Source organism: Sorex fumeus, unplaced genomic scaffold, assembly GCF_029834395.1.
Source record: "Sorex fumeus unplaced genomic scaffold, SorFum_2.1 ptg000128l, whole genome shotgun sequence".
Classification (NCBI taxonomy): Eukaryota; Metazoa; Chordata; class Mammalia; order Eulipotyphla; family Soricidae; genus Sorex; species Sorex fumeus.
The window spans coordinates 26,468,856-26,492,082 of record NW_026606185.1 but is presented as its reverse complement, the minus strand read 5'-3'; the positions used below and the strand labels follow the sequence as shown (position 1 = coordinate 26,492,082).

At 50.9% G+C, this 23,227-nt stretch overlaps 1 protein-coding gene across 1 annotated transcript in view; it reads right to left on the bottom strand.

Moving 5' to 3' along the window:
- CABLES1 (Cdk5 and Abl enzyme substrate 1) overlaps window positions 1-23,227 on the bottom strand; it is a 108,973-nt gene that overhangs the window by 28,809 nt on the left and 56,937 nt on the right. Inside the window, exons 3-4 of the mRNA XM_056137991.1 lie at window positions 22,067-22,159; window positions 6,540-6,617 (exon numbers count right to left, since the gene is read on the bottom strand). Of these exons, the coding sequence (XP_055993966.1) occupies window positions 6,540-6,617; window positions 22,067-22,159 (171 nt within the window). The remainder of the gene's footprint in view (window positions 1-6,539; window positions 6,618-22,066; window positions 22,160-23,227) is intronic.

The following is a 23,227-nucleotide window of genomic DNA, read 5'->3' as shown; positions in this document are numbered from 1 at the left end:
TACTGAAGTCCGTGTTTAGGAAAACAGCTCTGAGACTTGCTCAGGCCCTGGATACATGGAGGCAAGCCCAGGACCAGCCCTGGGGGCAAGGCCCGTCTCTCCCTGCCCAGTGAACTGGACTCCAAAAGCTTTGAGTTGGCTGGAACGTTGAAGGCATTTTTCCCACTGACACGAAGTTAGAAATGGAGACTGAGTCCACACCATGCCCTTTTAGTCTGTACGGAAACCAAACAAGCCCCAATGCACGGGGAAGGGTCTGGATCACAACAGCCAACAGGTCAGGGGCAGAAGAGGGCAAAGACAAAATCTCACGGCTTCCTGGTTGGGAGTTGACCCTCTACAACAAACTCAAGGAGGTTGAGTTTGTACCACTTCCACCTCCCTCTTTCAATCTCCTCTTCCTTCCAGAACTCCAAGATCTTCCCCCCTAAGCTGCTCTACTCTCCTGTTCTGCACAATTTCTTCTCCCTCTCTACTTCTGCACCCCTAAGTTCCTTTGCAGCTCCCCGATTTCCCTCTCCTGGTCACATGGAGTGGACCCAGCAAGCTGGGTACTGGCTAGAGTCTGGGAAGCCAAAGCAGAGGTGGTAGTCGCAGGCAGAGGTGTAAACGAGCTGCTGCACAAGTGGGTCTATCTACCGGAAATGCAAGAATCTCACTTGCACCCCTTCTGCAGGCGGAGGGTCTCCGAGCCAAACCACAGTTCCCCACTGTGAAAGGGAAGGTAGTGAGTCACATGGATGAAAGGCTTGGCAACTGTCAGTTAGGAGAAGAGGAGCCAGTTTCACACTGCGACTCTTCCCAGAACATGGTGTAATTTACAAGCTACATCCGAGAAGAGTGTTTACAGCTCGGAGAAGGTGTGATGTCAGTTATGGTGGAAACGATGGACAATACCTAGTCCTCTCCCCCATAACCGGCGTCCAGTAGCCTGAATCTGAAAGGTGGGATCTGGCAGGACTTCTTTCTACCAGTAAGGAAGATCAAAGCAATCATCTGTTCATATTCCACACCAGCGCAGAGCCGGGGACGGATAGGGGAAAACACGGGAAGGGAGCAAACCCAAATGCTCACAAAGGTTGTGTTTAGGAGGGGACGAGAACATTTCTCTCCCTTTCAGTTTTGTGTACTGGCCATGTTTTTTTCAAATACGCATGGACCACTGTGGAAATAGACTCAGGAAGTGCAGATTGGAAGATGCATGCCTTGGCATTGCTAGAAACGCTCACTGGCTGACTCATCATTAATCAGACTGAGGTTTGCTAGTGGGGAATCGTCTGACAGCACTAAAACAGAACACAGGATAATATTTAATGGGTATTTATGCTGCCTGGCTGTGTGTCTGAGCTTCCATATACCCTGTTTCATTTAATACTCGCTGAGCTCTCTACAGTGGGTGTGAGGGCTCAGTTCATGGCACAGTGAGGCCGGGGCGGGTGAGGTTAATGAATCTGTCTGACAGCCGGCTCTGCCCTCCTGGCAGCCTGTGACTCCCTGGCTTCAGTGCCCGTTGGCACATCCACCCATCACAGGTCAGCTGGCAGACAGGAATGGGGACTGTGGCTTTCCTGAGGGGTCCAGAGGGTTGGAGAGAAGATGGGAAGGTTCCTCCTGCTTCCACTTTTCTGCAATATTCCCTAGTTAGTAAGTCTATTTATTGTGCTCTGCGTCAAACCAGTGATGAAAGAAAGATTTCTTTGGCTTAAAAAAAAGGTAACCACAGGCCCACATGTCTGCGATTCCCTTTTAGCTTTCAGAGCCCCTCCCTAGAGAGATGAGTGCATGGACCATCACACTGCTGTGACCTGGCCTTTCCTGGGGACCCTTCGTATGGGTACTGTTGAACGTGTGAGGTTGGGACGCCCCAAGGCAAAATGGCAACAGCTGATGTCCTTCCTCTTCCTCGGGAAGGTTTCTGCTCACGGTGCTCAGCCCACTGTTTGGTGGTCAAGGGCCATGATCACGAGGGCTGGATTCCGAATGGCCTGAGCTCAGCCGGCAGCAGCCTTTGTCTGAGCCTGTGCCCAGGGCCCGCCTCTCCCCAGGACATGAACCCAGTGGGCAAGCACTGCCACGAAAGGGGTGCAAACCTCGGTGAGCACCACAGCCAGAGAAAGTGTGTGCCATGGCCAGGCATGCACGCACCCCCCGGTGACTGCAAGAACCAACACAATGACCACCGGCCCCTCAGTGGTCAAGGTGGGGGGATCAAAAATAGGAGATGGCAGGCAGGCTACATAGAATTTAAATATAGGAGCCATCACTGGACTGGCTTAGGCAAAGGTGGACTTTTGGTGGTGGGAGGTGGGGGTGGAGTGACTCGAGAGAAAGTCTGAATTCAGTCCAGAAGCAGTTCAGATGGATGAGGGAAAGAGTCAGTCTCTGAAACGCTGCACCAAAGACAGAAGCCCCAAAGGCAAAGGGAACCTTCATGATCAGAGGGACTACAGGCATCTTGCTAAGGCCAGGAGGGCCAGGAGGAGAAAGAGGGGGAGCACAGAGCTGGGCTTCTGTGGGGCAGTGGTACTGCTGGTTGAGGAGCTTGGCTGGGGGTTCTGGCTAAGTCCAGAGTCCAGGGCTTTGCAGTCTGGCCAGAAACTGGCTTCTTTCAGGAGAGCTCCTGGGGAGGAAGTGGACTCTCGGAGCTCTGACACACCCTACCCTCCCCCCACCCCCGCGCCTCCTCCTGGCAAGCAGTCTTCCTCAGCCCTGCCCCCCCACAACCCTCAGGACCTTATGTTCCCCAAGCAGAAGTGACGACTGAACGCACAAATGCATGCAAACAAGAATGAATGCGGGGCCAGAGAGACAGTACAGCGGGAAGACGGCAGGAAGAGCACTTGCCTTGCATGTGGCCAACTCTGATTCAATCCCTGGCACCCCATGGGTCCCAGAATTCCGCCAGGACTAAACCCTGAGCACAGAGCCAAGAATAAACCCTGAGCATCATCGGGAGTGGCCCCCAAAATGAGTGAATGAGTGACCCGATGGTAAAATTTCTTCTAGGATGGGCCATTCTGCTTTGGTCAAATGCTGTTAGAAGTCAAAATTAGCACTCAGCTGCATTTCAGGGAAAGAAGAAAGCGTGGGGGTCAGGGGGTCAGGGTGGAGGGTGGGGGAAGAGGCAAGAAAGAGACTTGGAAGCTTCGGCACAGCTGAGAGGCCAGAAAACACTAGGGCCAAGAGAGGGGGATGCTTTCCCCAGTAAAGGAGGTCCAAGTAGTCCAGGCTTATGAATTTCCTGTTTTGAAAACTTTCTTGGGACAACACTGGCCATGTACACTATCTGCTTCGGCAGGAGGTGTGCCCTATCTGGAGGAATCCCGGACACGTGGTCTGGTCCACAGGTGGAAGTGCCATGGAAACACTCAGACCTGCTGGTGACTTCATCCCCTGAGCCACAGGGGGGTTGCCATCCCTCCATCCTCTTTGCCCCCGGAGCTCAATGACTCGTGTGTTGGTCGCAGAGAGCTTCAGCAGGACAGTAAAGAAATGCTCTACGATGGGGAGTTATGAATCAGTAAACATATAAGGTTGCTGAAAACATACACATGTATGAAACGTACTAGTATATAGAATTTTTTTTTTTGGAGGAAAGTTTTGTTTCCCTGTTTAGTAAAAAAATAAATGATGATGAATGGCAACTTTGCATAAACAGGATGTCCGTTCATTTAAAATTAGAAAGAACATTTCTTAATCCTGCTGCTAAATAAATGACAATATTTTGAATTCTCCTCCTAATTACTTGTGAGCAGCCCTCTGTAGAGATTGCTGCAGGATGGGGCATGCACCTTTCTCGGTGGGGCGTCAGGAATATTCCAGTTCTGTGCTTCCCAACAGCAAATCCGCCTCTGAGCAGGGCTCGCCGGTCTGGCATGAGCCGGAGTCTGCTCCTGTCTCAGGGAGAAGGCCTGTGCAGTGACCGTTCACTTTTTCTCCTCATGTGGGACCAATTGACCTCTGGACAGCTTGGGGCCCCCACTCACGACAGACACAACCCTCATCCCCAAGCCTTCCTCTTCCCTCCACTTAAACACAGAGAGAACAACACACTTATTTCACAAGGAAGTCAGACATGGCTTGGATGATGTTTCTTGGTTCCCAGAAGATAAATCATTCTCCTATTGGAACCAGCACAATAATGCAGTGGTAGGGTGTTTGCCTTGGATGCAAAAGACCTGGGTTAACCCCCTACATTCTACAAGGTCCTCTGAACACCACCAGGAGTAATTCCTGAGTGTAGAACCAAGAGTAAGTCCCGAGCGATGCTGGGTGTGGCCCCCAAACAAACAAAAATATGCTCTGAGCTGTGCAAAGTGGCCCTCAGACCACGGATACAAGTGGCTTGGCCATGGGCTGCTTAATGGCAGCTAGTTAGGGGGGTTCTTCATGGCCTACATCATCAGGGGCGATGAGGCAAAGCTGGAGGGTACAGGTCATACTTGCAGAAACCACTGTGTCCGACACTGGCTGAAGCTTCTGGGCCATGTGCTGATGACCCGTGCGTCCCCCCTCCCCAACCCCCTAGACCACCGCAGATGCGCAGACGCATCCAGCAAACTAGTTGAGGCTCCCAGGTTCTCCAGACTAATTCCCACACTTCATCTGCTTTTGGAGGTTTGGGATCCCTGACCAGCTGGGGCTACCTATGCATCAGGGCTGTGCAGGACCGAGCATCCACTCCCTTTCTGGGTGAACCCCAGTCAGCCTCAGAGGCACTTGTGAACACCACCAGAAGAGGTCCCTGGGCACAGAGCAAGGAGTGGTCCGTGGGCACAGAGGCAGGAGTGGTCCCTGAGCACAGCCTTGTGTGCCCCTCCCCCCAAATAAATAAGAACAAATGAATGGGACAGAGCTAAGTGCAGAATAAATCCACCACAAAGGCCAGTAAGGGAAGCCAGGGAAACCAGTAAGGGAGGAAAATCAGTGCAGGGCAATGATTCAGACCCCAGGGTGCACTTACGAGCGAGCCACACACTCACCCAGGGCCCTAATGGATGGGCTAGCCACACGCTCATCCAGGATTTTGGCTCCCAGTTGGTCTAAGATAAAGGGAAGAGCATTCTGGGTCCCAACAGGGCTAAGGACCCTGTTTAGTCTTGAGCAATGGGACAGGACAAAGTAAGACACCAAAATAAGCTCAGGACCAACCACACTGACAGCTAGGACTTATTTTCTTAACTGGGGTCATACCTAGCAGTGTTCAGGGGCTATTCCTGATTTGTCATTTGGGGGTCTCTCCCTGTGGTGTTCAGTGGGTCATGTGGTGCCAGCAATCTGACAGCTATCTCCTAGACCACTCGAATTTGGTGGGGTGAGCCAAACTGGTGGTACTTAGGGGCCACCAGAGCTGTGTCCTGCAGAGCTTGGGAGGCCTTGTGGGCTGGGATCAAACCCATTCTCTTTCTGCTCTATCCTCACTATCCCTGGCCTCATGATTTTCTAAGATGCCAACTTGGAAAGGCTATATAATATGTGTGTGTGTGTGTGTGTGTGTGTGTGTGTGTGTGTGTGTGTGTTGATTTTTGAGGCACACCTTATGATGCTTAGGGGCTAATCCCAGCTCAGAGGAGCATGTGGTAGTGGGGACTGAACCCGGGCTTCCTGTGTGCAAAGTTTGCACTCCGCCCCTTTGAGCCCTTGAAGCTCATTCGTCAGCCCTGCAAGGTACCTGCAAGGAGCGGATAAGGAAGAAGATTCATTCTCACAGAGGTTCAGCAGACAATAAGATGATCAATGTCCTTTAAGGTTCATGTTCAATAACAGACTCTCTCTGGATTCCGTGTACCAAGATAGTCCCTTTGTGCCCAGGGAGCTAGCAAGAACCACGGAGGAATAAAAGGCCGAAGCCAATGGGACCAGAGGGAAAGGGAAGTTCATGGCGAGCGGAGTGGACAGAGAAGGGTGAATGGATGTGGAACTGGCTCCAGGGGCTTCCCTGCCCGCCCGGGGCCTTGCTTCTGTGTGGGGAGTGAGCAGATGCCCCAAGGACCAGAGACATCCCAGCCTTGAGTCTGCAGAGTGAAGTGCCCTCAACACCAGCTCCTGGGGACGCGGGGGCCTCACTTACCCGCATCCTTCAGAGCTAGGGAGGGACGTGCGGTGGCAAGAGGCGAGTGGCCCTGGGCCCGGAGCTTGTGCATCATTTCCCAGGCCCCGTCCCCGAGATCCGGAAGCAGCGGGAGGGTCCCGCGGTTTGTCGCCTCTTTTCCTGACCTACCTTTCTCCACACGTCGCCAAGGCCCCGCAGAGGGGCAGGCGCCACATTGCTCTGGCTTTACGAACACGGGCAGAGGTGACAGAATGGCAGAGGGAGCAACAGCAGAGACTGCAAGGTGGGGAGGCGCACACACCACACAGAAGCTTCCGGTCTGAGAAGAAAGCGGCGCTTGGCTTTTTCCTTTAAGTCTCGCAGAGACTTGAATGGGCAGTGCCAAAGCAAGGCAAGTTCTTGGAGGAGGCGAGGGGAGCCATGCGAAGCAGCGCATGCCGCAGAAGGTCCCCCCGGAGAGCTCCAAAGCAAGCATGCATATACATACCCAACCTGGGCACTGTCGCCATACGGCAGCACGGAAAATATACTACAGAAGGATCTTCTGCCACTGATAAGGACTATTCTACAAAATAAAAGAAAAGGAAAAAAAAGAACAAACAAACTAAATGCAAAGACTCTTAAATGAAAAAAAAAAAAAAAGAAACAAACTTGACAGCAATTTAGCATTCACAGAATTCACAGCGGTTTCTGCTCGCTCCTGCCACCTCCTCTCTAGCCAGATGGTGGTTTGCTCTCCGTGCAGAATGCAGCCTCGGTACGGGAAAAGGCGGCTGCGGCTCCAGACCCAACGCCAGCACGCGAGACCCCAGCGAGGGGCTGCCAGGAGCCCACAGACCCTTTTCCCACAGGAGCTGCCGGCTGTGGGAGCACATGCAGGGCGAGCAGGCAGGGCCAGGAGTCGGGTGCCCGGTGCTGAGCGCGCAGCCATGCCACAGGGAAACCACCAGTCTCTACTCTTTGGTCAACACTGCGCTGCGGGGTGCCAGCAGCCCTGGGTAGCAGAGGCACTCGCATGCCACTATGATGGTCAGGGGTTGGGTTCGTTCTGATATGCTGGCAGGGTGCTAGGTTCTGAGAATAAATTCAGGGAACAATTACGTAATCAGCCTTAGGCTCCATCCCTGCTGTAAAGATACCCCTGGAAACAGCACTACATGTTGCTCTTATGCAATCAAAGGCCACTTAGAAAACATTAAAAAGAAAAAAACCCAACTCTCAAAAAAATACTTATCCAGGCATCTGAGAATAACGTCTGCCAGTGAGAATTGCTAAAGAAAAAACAAAATGGAGAAATGCGTGGAGATTAAAAAAAAAACAAAATTATTTTTTAGCAGAATGACAATTCAAATCGGATCTGGAGCCCACTGGCATTTCTAAGTTTTACTTCAGTAATTATGTAAAAATTTGGGGAAATAAACAGACAAACAATCAGTTTTCCTGACTACAGCAAGGTGTGGGCTGTCCGGCCTCCTCTAACGGCTCTTGCTCCTGGGCTCTCTGGCGTGGCCAGCAAGCTGTTTTCTGGATCTTTCTGCCTCTCAGGCCTCCACACCGATGACATTTCCCTCTGTCCTTGATCGCTCAGTCATACTTAAGGACCTTCTAGGGCAATTTTGTAATCCAGTGAACTGAGGGGGCTGGAGAAACAGTACGGCGGGTAGGCCGCTCGCCTTGCATGCAGCTAGACCCGGGTCAGTCCTGGCACCGTATGACCGCCGAGCTCCACCAGGAGTGACCCTGAGAGCAGAGCCAGAACGGCCCTCAGCACCACCAGGCGCCGCCTAACCCAAGATTACATTAAAAAGAAAAACAGAAAAAGAACTTGCGGCACCCCCACCTTCAAGCAAACAAACAGCCCTCCTGGCTCACGCCTCTGTCCTTCGGGGCTCTTTCCTCTGCCTGCAGCACCTCGCTTGGCACCAGGTGAACTCATCCACATTCCTCAGAAACTAGCTCAGCAGTCACTTCCCTGGGAACCATTTCCTCCGTCTTGGCTGAGTTACTTGTCCCGTTTCTGGAGCCACCTCCACACCTTATTTCCACTCACAGGGACTGGCTTCGAGGTGCCCGTACTGCCTACAGGCCACCAGGACGGTGCTGGCGGCTTGGCCCTCGGCCATTCCTGACAGGCTGCCTGCCCCACCACAACGTCCGGCCAGGCCAGCCCATGGCTGAGGCACGGCCCACTCCCGGAGCACGGAATGTGATCACTTTCTCTCTCACCGACATGTTCTAGAGCAAAGGTGTCTGAGACTGCCAAGAAAACAGGCATGACCAGAGGGAGGGAGGGCATGTGCGTGTGCGTGCGTGCGTGCGTGCGTGTGTGTGTGTGAGAGAGAGAGAGAGAGAAAGAGAGGTGAGTGTTGTACCTACTGTGTGTATCTATGATAAGGTAGAAACATTATTTAATACTATTCTGAATCTTCATTCCTCAATAACATTTTAATTTTTTTTAATATTCATTTTTTTTTGCCTTTTGGGTCACACCCGGCATTGCACAGGGGTTACTCCTGGCTCATGCACTCAGGAATTACTCCTGGCAGTGGCTCAGGGGACCATATGGGATGCTGGGAATCAACCCAGGTTGGCCGCGTGCAAGGCAAATGCCCTACACAGTGCTATCACTCCAGCCCCACATTTTAATTTTTAAAAATTAAGGGAAGGTTGGGGCTGGAGAGATAGTACAGCAGGTAAGGTGCTTGCTTCGCATGTGGCTGACCTGGGTTCAACCCCCGTAAGCCATATGGTTCCCCAAGCACTTCCAGGAGTGATCCCTGAATATAGAGTCAACAGTAAGCCGGAGCACCACAGGATGAGGTCCAATCCCCAACCCCCAGTGCCCCCAAAAGAGTAAAGTCTGCTGGTGCATTTGAACAGGCAGCCATGCACTACTTAGACACTATGTCTGTCTTTCTCAAAATTTTCTGCACTGGCCTCCAGGTCTCTGGGCTGGTCATGGAGGGGCCAGAAAGACCAATCTCCACAGCCCACACATCAGTGCATAGGTCTCCCATATGCCCCCAACCCATCCCTCTGCAGCCTGGTTCCTTTCATAGGGGAGGATAGAGGGAACCCACATACCGAACCATCACCCTTGCCTTCCACCCAGGAGCAAATCTGAAACAATTCCTGTCACTTGGCATTCACGTTTTCTGAAACACAGAGGGAGGAGCGTGTTGAACAAATGCCACTGGCTTAGCATGGAACATTTTCTTCATTCCTCAGCACTAACATGGCCTTCCTTCCCCAGAACCCTATCTGCTTGGACATTTGGATGAGAAGAAGAAAACAAAAGAATAGAAATGCATGCAAAAAAAAAAAACAAGTATTCTTCCCCAAGTTTCAACCACAAGAAGCCTGTCGGCAATGGGTGGCTCTGTTCTGTGCACTGAGAAAAACTTGCTAACCCAACACTCAGTTCAACTTAGTGGCTGCGAAGATGGACTGTCATCCAAGTCCCAGGGGAAGGCCTGTCTCTGCTGGGTCGTTCTGGTGCAGACAGAGGGGAGGAGGGAAGGAGCGCTGCATCTTCTGGCCCTTTCCTTCCACCCTTGAGTCTGATCTTGCCCGGGACTCCGACTTTCTACAGGAATTGCAGGTAGAATTCCAAGCAAGACCAGTGCTCCCTCTACAATAGGTTTGCAGCTATTTGGGCCTAAGAAAGCTGAAAAAACCCAAGGAAGCGCCCTGCAACCTAACCCACATGTCATTCGACCTTGTGCTGAAATCCAGAAAGGATGCCTGCCTTGGCCGGAGTGGCGAGCAAGGGTCTCTGTTCCCTGCATGCACAGCATTGAGAGGTGAGGTCACAACACCCAACCCCATGTCCAGAACCAGGAGGATGCATGTGGATCAGTTTTGCTCTGTGTGAGCATGGGGCTGTGTCCACCATGGAAATGTTGCAGAAAAGCTTCTATTTGTGAAAGAATTCAGCGGCCAGGGACCAAGAGAAGACAGCCAGACAGCATTTCCAATGGGCTCCAGGAAATAGATCTCCTCCATTCACGCCTGCGTCTCCGACCACTATAGCAAGCTTCTTTCACGCCCCAGTGGCCTACCAAAAATCCACATGATTTTCCCCATCTTTGATGTGTGACACATGAGTCCAGAAGACCAGAAGGCATTCCACAAGACTGTGACTTCAAAAGAGGAATTAAGTCTGGGGCGAGGGATCTTTAAGGAATGAATAATCACATTCCTATGCACACAGCTGCCCGAGGGGCACAGAGACAAGTTTCCCAAGGGTGGGCCTGGCAATGGGCAAGCTCCTCTCCCTCTGGAGTGCCCCAAACCCTTCCAAGAAACACAGAGATGCTCTGCACTCTGCACTGCCCAACCTTCTTCTAGTGGCTGGGTTTCCCTGCTCACCTGCCCATGAGCTAGCCGGGCTGTTCACAAACCACTATGGGCCACTCTCATGCAACCTGCAGCAAAACACCTAGACCGCTGGACGACAGAATCTGATCAGGCAACATCCAATGCCTCCAGACGTTTCTCTCCTATGCCAATGGCTGGCTTCTAGATCTATTTAATTTATTTGATTTTAGGTTTTGGGACCACAACTGGCAGTGTCAGAGATACTGCTGACTTTGGGCTAGGGGTCCAAGTGGAGCCAAGGATCTGAGTCATCGAATTCAGAGCAAGCGCCTTATGCCCAGTCCTTTCTCTCCAGCCCAACCTCTGTTTCTATTTCCAGAACCCTAGGGGAAGTGGCAGAGACGGAGACTCTGTGTTTGTGTGTGTGTGTGTGTTGGGGGGGCGGGGGGAGGAGAGGAAGGGAAGCTGTGATAACATTCAATTTATTCCAGGTAGAATATTCTATTATAGCAAAAATAAGTCTCTTTATGAAAAGCAAGAAACCAACTTTCAAAATTCGAGGAACAAAACCAAACCACCAGCCACAACATGAGTACGGTGGCCCAGAGACAGCCTGGGGGAGCGTCCACAATGCAAGGGAGTGAACCCCCATGTAAAATTGCATTTCTAACTGCTGTAGCATTCCCTACATGCCCAGGTAGCAGCAAAGAAAAAGCAGACCTGGAAGTGCTGGTGTTTGAAGTCTTAGCACCTGAGACCTGTGAATGTGACCTGACTTGGAATGATGGTCTTTGCAGACACAATCAAGTTAGGACGGGGTTGTACTGGACCAGGGTGATCCCTGAATCCCAGGTCAATCCCAGGCCTGGTTTGAGTTTACTTTTCCTGTGGTGCAGGGGATAGAACCCAGGTCTTAGCAGGCACGGCTTGGCCTGAACCACATTCCTGGCCCCATAACTGCATTTGCCGAGACTTGAACATAATTGCACATACGACAGAAGGAAGAAGTCATAGGTGACAGAGGTCAGGACTGGGCAGATGTGGCCAAGGACACCAACATGACATGACTGGCATCACCAGAAGCTCCTTCCCTACAGTTTTCATGGGGGTCTGCTGAGCCCTGACATCTGACTTCTGCTTCAGAACTGGGAGGAGAGACACCTGGTTGTTTCAAGCTTCCCAGAATGCAGGGCATTGTGGGGGAAAGCCTGGAAATAGGCGTGGCTGGCGTTTGGCCGCTTTGCTCCCAGGGCTGTGCCCTGGCCCTCTGGGTGCTCAGCTGCGGCTGCCACTGCTCAGGCACACACAGGTGATGTTCTGTGCAGGAGCTGGGAGGAGGAAGGGCCTGCAGAGCAAAAGGAGCCTAAATGCCCGGGCTAGGAGGGAGGCCAGGCCAGGTACTAAGGAGTGGACCCCACCCAGTAGGTGGGAACAGAGACTGAGGAGCTCAGGACAAAGGGAGAGACCAAAGCAGGGACGTGGGAAGGGAGGGACGGATGTGAGGGACGGATGCTGGGTGAAGGGCTAGCGAGGAGGAAAGCTCCTGAAGATCGACACGCAAGACGGCGAGCCCCTCCACGGAGGTGTTCACCGTCCCACGCGTACAAGTGTCTCCATGAACCCTGCCTCCCTTCACAGCTATTGATGCTCCCTCAAGGTGTTCGGGTCTTTGCAGAAAAGGAGGTGGGCCTTTCCCTACAGGGCACCGTCTCAACGTTCTGAAGAATAAGGTATGTATCTTCCTCCCCTCCTCCCACTCTTCCACAAGCATCTCCCCGGTACTGGACTGCGAAGGTCTGGGCAGCCCACAATGAATGGCAGAGACAAGCACCCCAGACTCAAAAAGGTGGGTGGGAAACACCTTCCATGTGGAAGTGAATTCCCGGGCTGGGCGGCAAGGGTGCTAGTGAGCACCTCAGCAGGAGCACAAATCTGGGGCAAGTGATGAGATGTGCTAAGATGACACCCTAAGGCAAACTGTGGGCCAGACAGCCAGTCTACTGGGCAAAAAAAAAAAAAAAAGAGTTAAAGCTTTGTAACTCTATCTCATGGTGATACAATTAAAAAAAAAAAAAGTAATGTGGAGTTCATGTCCAATGAACCCAGAGAGGGGAAGCCTGGGTGCTCTGCCACAATTATGGCCTGGAGATTTAGCCCTGGCCCAGGGTCTCCCAGCTGAATCCCAAAATGGATTAGTGCCATACAGAGATGTCTCTGGAACCCAACCATTTACAATCTAGAAATTTACATTTACAATCACGGCCGTGCGAGCTCTCATGATTTTCAAAATGAGCAATGGAAAATAAATTATCTAGTGTCTGCCCCTGGCAGGTAGGCTTGAATGGTGGTGGGGAAAACATAATGAGCAAAACATAATTAGAGAGAGAATATTAGGAAAATTGTCTGCCACAGAGGCAGGGTGAGGACTGGGAGGTGGGTGGTGGAAAATGTGCACTGGTGGAGGGATGGGTGTTCCATCACTGTATGGCTGAATCTCAAACATGAAAGCTTTGTAACTCTATCTCATGGTGATACAATTAAAAAAAAAAGTAATGTGGAGTTCATGTCCAATTCAATCAGCCTAATCAATGGCTGAACAAATAGCAGTACTCCTACATTATTTAAAAAAAAAGTGATGAGATGCTACTTAAACAGAAACTTGCAGGCGAGGGGCAAAAAGGCTTCAAGGAGAAGGTATGCTGGCAGAGGAATTGGTCTGAGTCAACACTGGAAGCCTATCCGAGGAACTGAACATGCAATGAAACTCTACTGACTTCTACTTGCCCGATCAACTGGATCTCCATTCTCCTCTGGAAATCATTTTGATCAACACCTGTGGCAAAGTCAAAGCTCAAGCTGACCAGCTATTCCCCAGCAGACCTACCCACTAAGTATGGATTTCCCCAAGACAGCAGTACTTGTTATATGTCCTTGTTCAGTAGAGATGGCAGGAACGAATGACATGTGAAAACAACAACAACAATGTTGAGCGTCTTTTTTTTTCTAAATATTCAGACACAGCAAGTTACTTTTAAAAAAAAAATGCAGTTGAAACAAGTCTGAGAAAGACAACCCTAACAATGTGAGAAGTAGGGGAGGACCAAAAAATTAAAGAGAATTTGCCCTTGGATGCTTGGGTCACTTTTACAAAGCCCAGTGTGGGGTCAGAGAGGTAGTACCATGGGTAAGGCACTTGCCTTCCAAGTAGCTGACCTAGGTTGGATCCCTGGGATCCCATATGATCCCCTGAGCACGGCCAAGAGTGAGTCCTGAGTGCATTGCTGGCTGTGGTCCCAAAACAAAAAACAAAATAAAAAAAATTTAAGTCCAGTGGGAACACTGCAGTGGTGGGCAAAACTGTTGCTAGTGGGGTCAGAGGCAGATTGGAAGTGATGTGCTCATAAATAAGGTCTTCATTTAGTCAAGACCCAGCCCCCGCCCCTTTCCCTCTGAAATGTTCAAAGACTGGTCATAACTCCATCGCAGTTACAGCTCTTTGCCGTCTTGCGTACTTTTCCCTTTCTCATCGCCCAGATGTTTATGAATACTTTCAGTATAAAGTCTTGACATCGAAGTTTCATTCTGCCACAAGCTGAGAATTTTTTTCTTATTTTTTTAAAATTCTTTTATTGTAGTTTTGGAAATGTGGTTACAAGTGTTAACGTTTCTGGTTTTGATCTACACAGTTTCTGTGTCTTCACCACCCTAATTTTAAAAAGCAGGGAAGGCTTTAAAAGATGCTGAAATCGTCTATACCTTTGGATTTTGTTTTCCTCTGAATTCATCACACCTGAGATGGCATGCCAGCTCACTTTTATTCACTCCCCTCATGAATCCTCTGAAATTGCAGAAAACGGGCCAGCCATGGGAAAGAGGCCTGGGCTGCAACGGGCATGTCCTGATCTATCCAAAATGAGATGGGTCCCAAACAAAGACCTCAGTGGTCACTACTTGAGAACTTTTGGTGGCTTTCAGTGGCTGCACAGAGATTTCTGAAAAAAACAGATAATTTCAAAAGGATGCAAAATCCTGCCCGCGGGCTGCAACTGAGGGGAAGGAAGGAGGCCCGTTTCAGAGGAGGACCTAGCCCTTTATCACCCCCAGTGCAAAGACTTTTAAGTCTCAGAAGTTAGAAGCAGCAATAAGGAAGCTCCTTTCTGGCAGGACCCTGAGGGTTACTGGTCTGCCTCCAGCCTGGCATTGCTGCCATTCAGAAGTTTCCGTTCTCCCAAGCAACCCATGAGCTCTCAGTTGGCACCAGCCTGGCTTCATAATATTCGTCACTTTCAAGGGTTTATCACAGATTCCCAAACTTACTTCAGCTGCCAGCAGGTTCTCCAGCCGACTTTCCCCATCCTACTCACTGGGATACGGTGGAATGAGAAACATCCTACTCACTGGGATACGGTGGAATGAGAAACATCCTACCACCATCTTCTCAAGTCCAGAAAGTCCACATCTACGTCTGTCCCCTGATGTACTAAACTTCCTTATTCCAGTCAAAATGCGGCACCTTCACACAGGCTGACTGCAAGCCACTACCACGCTCTTTCAGACGCACAAATGGTTGTTTAACAGTCTACCCAGAGCATGCTAGTGGATGAAAATCAGAATTTACCCTGTGCTACCACCTCAGTCTCTTTTCGATAATTTTTTTCTGCTCTCACTGAGGATCCCAGAATGTGGGATTGAGGCTAAAATCAGGCCTCACACCTGCCCCGGGCCCTTCCTAAGCACGGAGCCATATTCCCATCTGTGGGGACTTGAATTCGCACCAGGAAAGGGCTTCACGTCCCTGAGCCAGATTCTGGGCCCCTGTTTTTGACTTTTTAAAAGAAAACACTACCTGTCATTTGCTTTAAAACTCCTTTTGTTTCCAGGCATGTTAAAGATCATCTGTATTTCTAAATTCTTGCCATTCCCTGCATTCTTGCCCTTAAGCCAGGAGATGGTATAGGCACTAGGGCCCCTGCCTAGTGGGTGACCGACTTGGGTTTGATTCCTGGCATCACCAAGCTGCCTGACCATCATGACATGCAGCCCTGGTGGTCCCTGGCCCTGCAGAGCCTGGAGAGAACCACAATCTCAGGCTCAACATGGAAATGCTTGGTCTGCATGGCCACAGGCCTCCTGAGCACCTCCCTGGGTGACCCCAAACCCCTACTCAACAAAAAGAATACAAATAAGATAAAAAAAGATAATATACAGGGGATGGAGCTATAGTAGCGGGTAGGGCATTTGCCTTGCACGCGGCTGACCCAGGTTCGATTCCCAGCATCCCATATGGTCCCCTGAGCACCACCAGGAGTAATTCCTGAATGCAAAGCCAGGAGTAACCCCTGTGTATTGCTGATGTGACCCAAAGAGCCAAAAAATAATAATAATAAAAAAATAAGATACAAATTAAAAAATAAGATATTACAAATAAGATTCATTTATCCCACACTACACATGGGTTGGTTTACAGCCAGCATTTCACAGTTCAGCCTCCTCTGTTTTCATTTCAGGGCTGTACCTGGTTCTTTGCTTTGGAGCCTCCAGAGATACACCCAGCGATGTTTGGGGGACCATGTGGTCTGAAGTTGGCCACATGTAAGGACAGTGATTTAAGCCCTGGACTGCGTAGCTTTCTAAAGACCATTCAATCAAATTTTCTTCAACCCTACCTCTCTGTGTAGGGATTCTTAGCCCTGACTCCTCTGATTACGGAATGAGCTCTAGGATCATGTCTGCATCTGGATTCTATCCCGTTGCAAGCTCCAGGTTGCTGCTCTGTGATGGATATCTCCACTAGAAAGTGTGTCTTGGTTTTCTATGGTGGCAGGATAAATGACCACCAAGTGGCTTAAAACAACACGTACTTACAGTCTTCCAGTCCCGAAGCCAGAAAGCTGGAAGTCTCAGCCTTCAGGTGAGGTTGGAAATCAAGGAGCTAGATTTGTTCCCTGCCCTTCTAGTTTCCAGGGTCTGCCCGAGTCCTTGGCGCATGGCCCCTTCCTCCCTCTCAAGGCCAGCAGAGTCTTTCTTACATCCACTCACATTAACACTGAGCATCATCTTCCTGTCCTGCTTCCAGGGCCCTTGTCAGCCTCGGGCGGCTGATCTGCAACCTTAGCTCCATCTGCAGAATGGCTTCTCTTTGCTTCCTGACTCGCCTCATAGCTGCCCAGACTAGGGACCAGCATGGCCACCTCTAGGGGACAGGGAGAGGAGGGCCATGTGCTTCCTAACCCAACAGGACTGACCTGATCTGGCTGTCCCACACCTACTCATCCTTCCCATTCCTCAAAGTACCGTCCTGAAGATTCAAATTCACTTTACAGCCCTCTCATGGTCTCAACAAATGTTCACTGAGTGGAGTTAATAAAACAGACTATGTAGAGCCATGCAGGGCTCACTGGCCCTGGAGACTGAGCCGCACCCTCCACCTCACTGTGTCTTCTCTGCTTCTCCCCCTTTGAAAAAGCCCTTGTCTTTTCTTGAACACATACAGTTCTCTTTTTCTCTCCCTGTACATTTCTCAAAGTAAAAAAAAATTTTTTGTTTTGAGGAGATTTGTTTTGTTTTGGGTCCATAGTCAGTGAACTCCTAATTGTTCTTGGGGGACCATATAGGATGCTGGGGATAGAACCAGAGTTGGCCACATGCAAGGCAATCACCCCACGTACTGTATTATTTCTCCAGCCCATCAAAGTAAATTTCTTTAAATAAAACTATTTTACTTGGGCTAGAGAAATAGTACGGTGGATGGGGCGCTTGCCTTGCATGTGACTGACCTGGGTTCAATCCCTGGCATCTGATAATGGTCCTCTGAGCACCAGCAGGAGTGCAGAGTCCTAGGAGCAAAGCACAAGTCAGAAGTAAGGCCTGACTTACTTCTGAGGTATGGGGCAAAAAAAATAAATAAATAAAACAAAAAACAATCTTACTTTAATAAAATAAGATGGAAGGGGAAAAATTCTTTGCATGTCTGCTATTAGAGAAATGATGTTATGTACACATATGTGCATTGTATATATGCCCATATTTTTATCCTAGCCACGTCAGCTAAGATTGTACTTGGGGTAATATTCATTAAATGACACTGCAGATTTGTCTACCTAAAAAAAACAATAAAAATAAAAAACAAAATCATTAACTTACACAGAGCCTTGTAAGTCCTCCATAGATGATTGTCATCTTAGGATACTTCTAGGTTTTCATTCCTTGTGGTGACAGGTGAGAGTCACAAGATTCCAATTCTTAGTCTGAACATTCTGCAATCTGTCCTTGCAAACCCTGCAAGCACTGCTCTGTGTCCCCATCAGGACCAACAGGGCTCCCCCGGATTCCCTGTCTTTGAATCAAGGCAGCAGGAAAGCCAGGGCCGGCTGCCCCCCAATCAGCCACCACCAGTTCCCCCAGCAGGGGCGGTAAGAACTCAGCCTGCACCTGGATCTCAGAGCAGATTTAAGCTTCCACCTCTAGTTCTCAGTCCAACCTCCTCCTTCCAGGCTCCATCTTTCCTTCTCCTTCCTCCTTCCTTTATGATCCTCCTAGCTCCATCCTTCCTCCTTCCCCTTGGCTCCATCCTTCATCCTCTATCCCCATCCTCCTGGTCCCATCCACCCTAGAGGTCTGCAACAAAGACCTCTGAATGCTCTCATTACCACCATCTGCACTTTCTCTGCGAGCCTTCTGGAAAAGGCCCACTGACTGCAGACAGACAAGGAAAGGGCTTTCTGACAATGGTCTCTAACTCCCACCGCATTTCTCACGTGCCCAGCTGATGTCACAGGCTGAAGCGGGAAACACAGAACCTGCCGAGGCCAGTGTTTCTTCGCAGTGGTTTCAGGGACTGAAGCCAGGCCCTCACACGGGTGGAACCTGTGTTCCACCACCAAGCTGCACCTCTCAACCCCAGAGTCTGTTTCTGAGCAGTGCCCTTATCACTGGTAATGACATCAACTTGGGGTTTTGTTTAGTTGATGACAGTGCTGTCTTTTTTTTTGTGGGGGGAGGGGGGAGCTAGGCTCTTCGAGAGGGGTGGAGGAATCAAACCTCGGTCAGCCACATGCAAGGCAACCACCTTACCCGCTGTTCTATCGCTCCAGTGATAGACTTGATAGCAAAGCAGTAGGGCGTTTGCCTTGTGTGCAGTCAGCCCGGTCAAGCCAGGTTCGATTCCTCCACCCCTCTCGGAGAGCCTGGCAAGCTACAAGAGTATCTCGCCTGCATGGCAAAGCCTGGCAAGCTCCTTGTGACATATTCAATATGCCAAAGACAGTAACAAGTCTCACAATGGAGACGTTACTAGGCCCGCTCTAGCAAATCGATGAACAATGTGGGGGGGGGAGCACCCCTGGAGATGCTCAGGACTTACTCCAAGCTCTACACTCAGGGAGCACTGCTTATCAGGCTTGAGGGATCCCATGTGGACCAAATCTAGGTGAGCCATGCGCAAGGCCAATGGCCTACCTGCTCTATTACTGTTCTGGCCCTAAGCATCATCTTGCTTGCATTTGATGTTCTTTTCCCTCCCTAGCACAAGTTCGGCTTTCTCTCCTGGCCTTCAGCTCAGCACCGAGGCTCATGGGAGCTGAGGGCAGAGCCCCAACTCTCAGCACTGAGGCCCGGGCACAGGCTCAGAGGGCCAGAGGAGGTTCTTCTGTTCCAGAGAAGCATGTGGCCTGTCTGGGCCTGCCGTCCAGTGATTAAGAACTCACTGGACACTGGGCAGCGGGCGCAGCTGGGAGCATCTAGGGCAGGGGCTGGGGTGGGCCTCTCTGTCCTGACAGGTCCTGGGCCTCCTTGCTGGCATCCCTGCAGGTGCCCCTCGAGGTGGGAGGCGTCCACCCAGCTCTCAGATGGACCCTCTCAGTAAAGCCTCTTGCACCGCCCTCTCTTCGGATGCCCCCTTGAGGGGTGGTGTGTACATGCCTTAATGCCTCCGGGGGGGGGGGGGGAATCAGAGGACCCTCCCACCCCCACCCCTGCACACATCCTCCCTCCTCAAAGCATGGAAAGGGTCCCTAGCACGCCCTGGTTCTCTGCAGCAGCTCCATCCCCCATTCCTGCTGGCTCCCATCACCATGGGGACTGGGACGTTGTCACTGCCGCTGCCCCCAATGGTGGTGGGGTGGGACCAAGCTCCGTCTCCTGCTCCTTCACGGCTCTTGCCCACAGTTAGCTCCGTCACCTCAGAAACTGCATTTCTTTTCCCTGGAGTCCCCCCCTGGGTTCTTTCTTACATCCAAGAGCAGCCCGCGGGGCACGCACCTCTGCCCTTCCCTGGGGCTCCCGTGCTGGGCATTCAGCCTCACCTGAGCAGACACAACGGCCTGCAATCTGGGTTCCCCCACAAACCTCCAGCTTGCTTTCCTACCCTAAATTCCACAGTTCTGATCTCCAGATAAGCTAAGAGCCTTTCCTGTCGGCCTTGGGCCTTGGAAAATTCCCCACGAGTACTGCCAGCAACTGCAAGCTGTCCAGACTGCTTCCACGGCTCCTGGGGGGCAGGCGCAGTTGGCAATGCCCATGGCCCTTATTAAGGAGCTAGGAATTCTTCCTGCCAACCGCGTGACTCTCCGAGGCTGTAACCTCGACGGCTTCCAGAAGGGGCAAATCCCAGAACGGGGCCCGCTGCTTGGCCTTGTCATTGCTTTTCCTTGGGAATTAAAGCCTCTGTGTGTTTATTAGCAAACAGCACAGATGACAGATGCAAATGAAGGTGCGCTAACCCTACCGCTCAGAAGCAGCACTGAGGTGTGGACTCAGATAGGAAGGAAACAAAGAGATGCAGAGGAGGTCTAATGATGAAACAGATGACAGGGCAGGTGAGCAATGGGGCCGGTGTGATCCACCCGGCAGCCCCACCTGGGCCAGGCGCTGAGCCCGCTGGACTGTGGGTATGGAGTCCACACCGACAGGTGACCTCATGAGGGAGCTTAACTTTGCCATCGTGAGACCAGTAAGTTGCTCTCAGATTGTGCTCCTTTTTGTTGTTGTTGTTTTAGGGTCACACCCGCTGATGCTCAGGGGTTACTCCTGCCTCTGCACATAGGAATCACTTCCTGCAATGCTCTGGGGGGGGCCGTATGTGATACTGGGGACCAAGCCCAGGTTGGTCATGCAAGGTGAACACCCTACCTGCTATACTACTGCTCCGGCCCCCATGCTCCTTATTTAAATAGTACGTGAAAACCAAGTCTAAACTCTCAAAAACCAAGTCTTTAGAAATGGCACTGGCCACCCTGATTAGTCTGTACAGTGACTCTGAGACAGTCATGTTGGGCCCGAGTCACTCCGTGAATCTAAATGAGGATTTGGGTGGTTTCTGTCCGATGTGGATCCTTGAACAACATACCTTGGAGCCCACCAGGGTGTTCTGGAAGCCCAAAGGAGCTGTTTCCCGAACTGTTTGTGGCAGGACCAAACCGTGGGGCAGGGCACTCTAACTCTGACACTTACAGACCCTCTTTGCAAGGCAGTGGGGGCAGGGGACATGTGCTAAGCATCAGGGACCCATTCCGGCATCTCCTAAGAAGCGCCTGAGCTGGGTCATCACAAGTATGCTAGCCGCAAGGGCTCGGCCTGTCCCCAGAAGCACTAACACTGAAGCCCTGGCCGCTTCCATTAGCCACAGCCTCCCATCAGAGGAGCCCCAGGCCTGGAGTAGGCCACGCTCCAGCTGTGAGCAGAGCCTGGGCTGGCACTCAGGGCCAGGGAAGAATGTGCTGGCAAAGTCCCCCTCCCATCTCCTGGAGGGACTCACTCAGGCTGGTGCCCAAACCAAGTGCAGGCACAGACCTGGCGTGACCCATGCCTGCAGCCCTGGTGGGAACAGAAAACAAGAGCCAGCAAAGCCAAACAAACACCAAAAAACACAGGGAAGGGAAAACCACAGAGCTCGATTTTATTTGCTTCAAAGTTTTCTATAAAAATAGATCTGAGGGCCAGAGTGACAGTATCGGGGTTAAGGCACTTGCCTTACACATGGCCAACCCCCAGTTCTATATCCCGGCATCCTGTAGGGCTGCCTTAGCACTGCCAGGAATGATCTTTGAGTCCAGAGTCAGAAGCAAGCTCCGAGCACCACAGGGTGTGGCCCCAAGACAAAGCAAAAAAAATTGAGAGCTATTAAGAATTCAGCCTGAGGGGCTGGAGCGATAGCACAGTGGGTAGGGCGTTTGATTCCCAGCATCCCATATGGTCCCCCCAGCAGTGCCAGGAGTGATTCCTGAGTGCAGAGTCAAGAGTCAGCCCTGAGCATCGCTGGGTGTGACCCAAAAAAGCCCCCCCCCAAAAAAAAAGAATTAAGCCCAAGTATGCTGTTGGGGGAGGGGAGAGGCTGGCTCAAAGGTGAGGGCAGGAGCATATGGCTGGCATGAGCGGGTCCCTAGGTTTGAGCCCTGGCACTGCAGGATACTCACAGTGGTACCCCCTATCCCCAAACAAACAAAAATATTAAAAAGAAATTCAGTTTATCTAACAAAACAAAACAACACAACAACAACAACAAAAAGACCTCACTAAACTTTGGTGGCTAACTTCATCCCGAATCGTCTCAGGGAGGGGGAGGTGACTCGACATGAGACATGGATCCTGCCCATCTGGGCAGCCAGGCCTGGACGTGGCTGAGGGCTGCGGTCTGGCCCTTGCCAGGTCCCCTCTCCTACCACAAGGAAGCTGTACCCGCCTTGGGGACGGTGGTACCTGCCGTTCCTGGTATCGTGCTGCCGCATGCTCTTGATAAAATGAATCTTCTTGAAGTTCTTTGGTCTGGGCGAACCTGAGAGAGTTCTGCATCTGTGAAAAAATAAGCGTTGCCAAAACTGAGTCAGTTACACACACACACACACACACACACACACACACACACACACACACACACCACAGCTGAGACATTTCCACACAAAGACAGGAAGGAAAGACCAGACAAACGGTTTGAGTCACCCCAAGGATAAGAACGCCCAGCGACTGGAAGCAAGGAAGCCTGGGGCGGGGACGGGTGGGGGGCCAAAGCCCACTGACAGACAGCTTCCTTGATAATACTGATGATAATTCATACAAAGCCAGCTCTGAAAACGGCTGTCCCCGTTAAAATAATACAACCTAGACAGAGTCCAAACACATTTTCACTGGGATCTTAAAAAAAGAATCAACACAAGTAACGGGAACAGAAAATTGCAAAAGTAAAGAATTTTTTTTTGGGGGGGGGAGAGGGTAGTGGTGCAGGGGAACAGGAGAACAACCCTGGAAAATTCAGTTTAAAAACAATCGCAAATCATTTTTCTTCCATAGCAGAACTTTGGCCTGGTCGCCTTGGACTTCTGCCTCAACTTTCAACTTGTCTGCCTGGAAGTCCCATTTTTACTTTGAATGGGAATCAGAGACCTGGCCTGAGGCTGTTTGCTTTTCATTGTAAAAAAAAATATTTTTTTAAAATAAATATTAATTGAACAAAATGACTTGGAGTTAAAAGGTCCCTCCTAACCCTTAAAGCCCTGGATTATACAGATATTTGCTTGGATGAAAAGACTAACAAAGGGGCTGAAGCGATAGCATAGTGGGTAGGGTGTTTGCCTTGCATGCCGCCAACCTGGGTTCGATTTCCAGCGTCCCATATGGTCCCCCAAGCACCGCCAGGAGTAATTCCTGAGTGCAGAGCCAGGAGTAACCCCTGAGCATCGCCGGGTGTGACCCAAAAAGCGAAAAAAAAAAAAAGAGAGAGAGAGAAAAGACTGTGTGTGTGTGTGTGTGTGTGTGTGTGTGCGCGCGCGTGCGCGTGCACGTGCGCGTGCGTGCGTGCCCATGGTCAAAAGGAAACTGACAAGTTCTGTTCCCAAAGGGCAGCAAGAAGGGAAAGAGTAAACA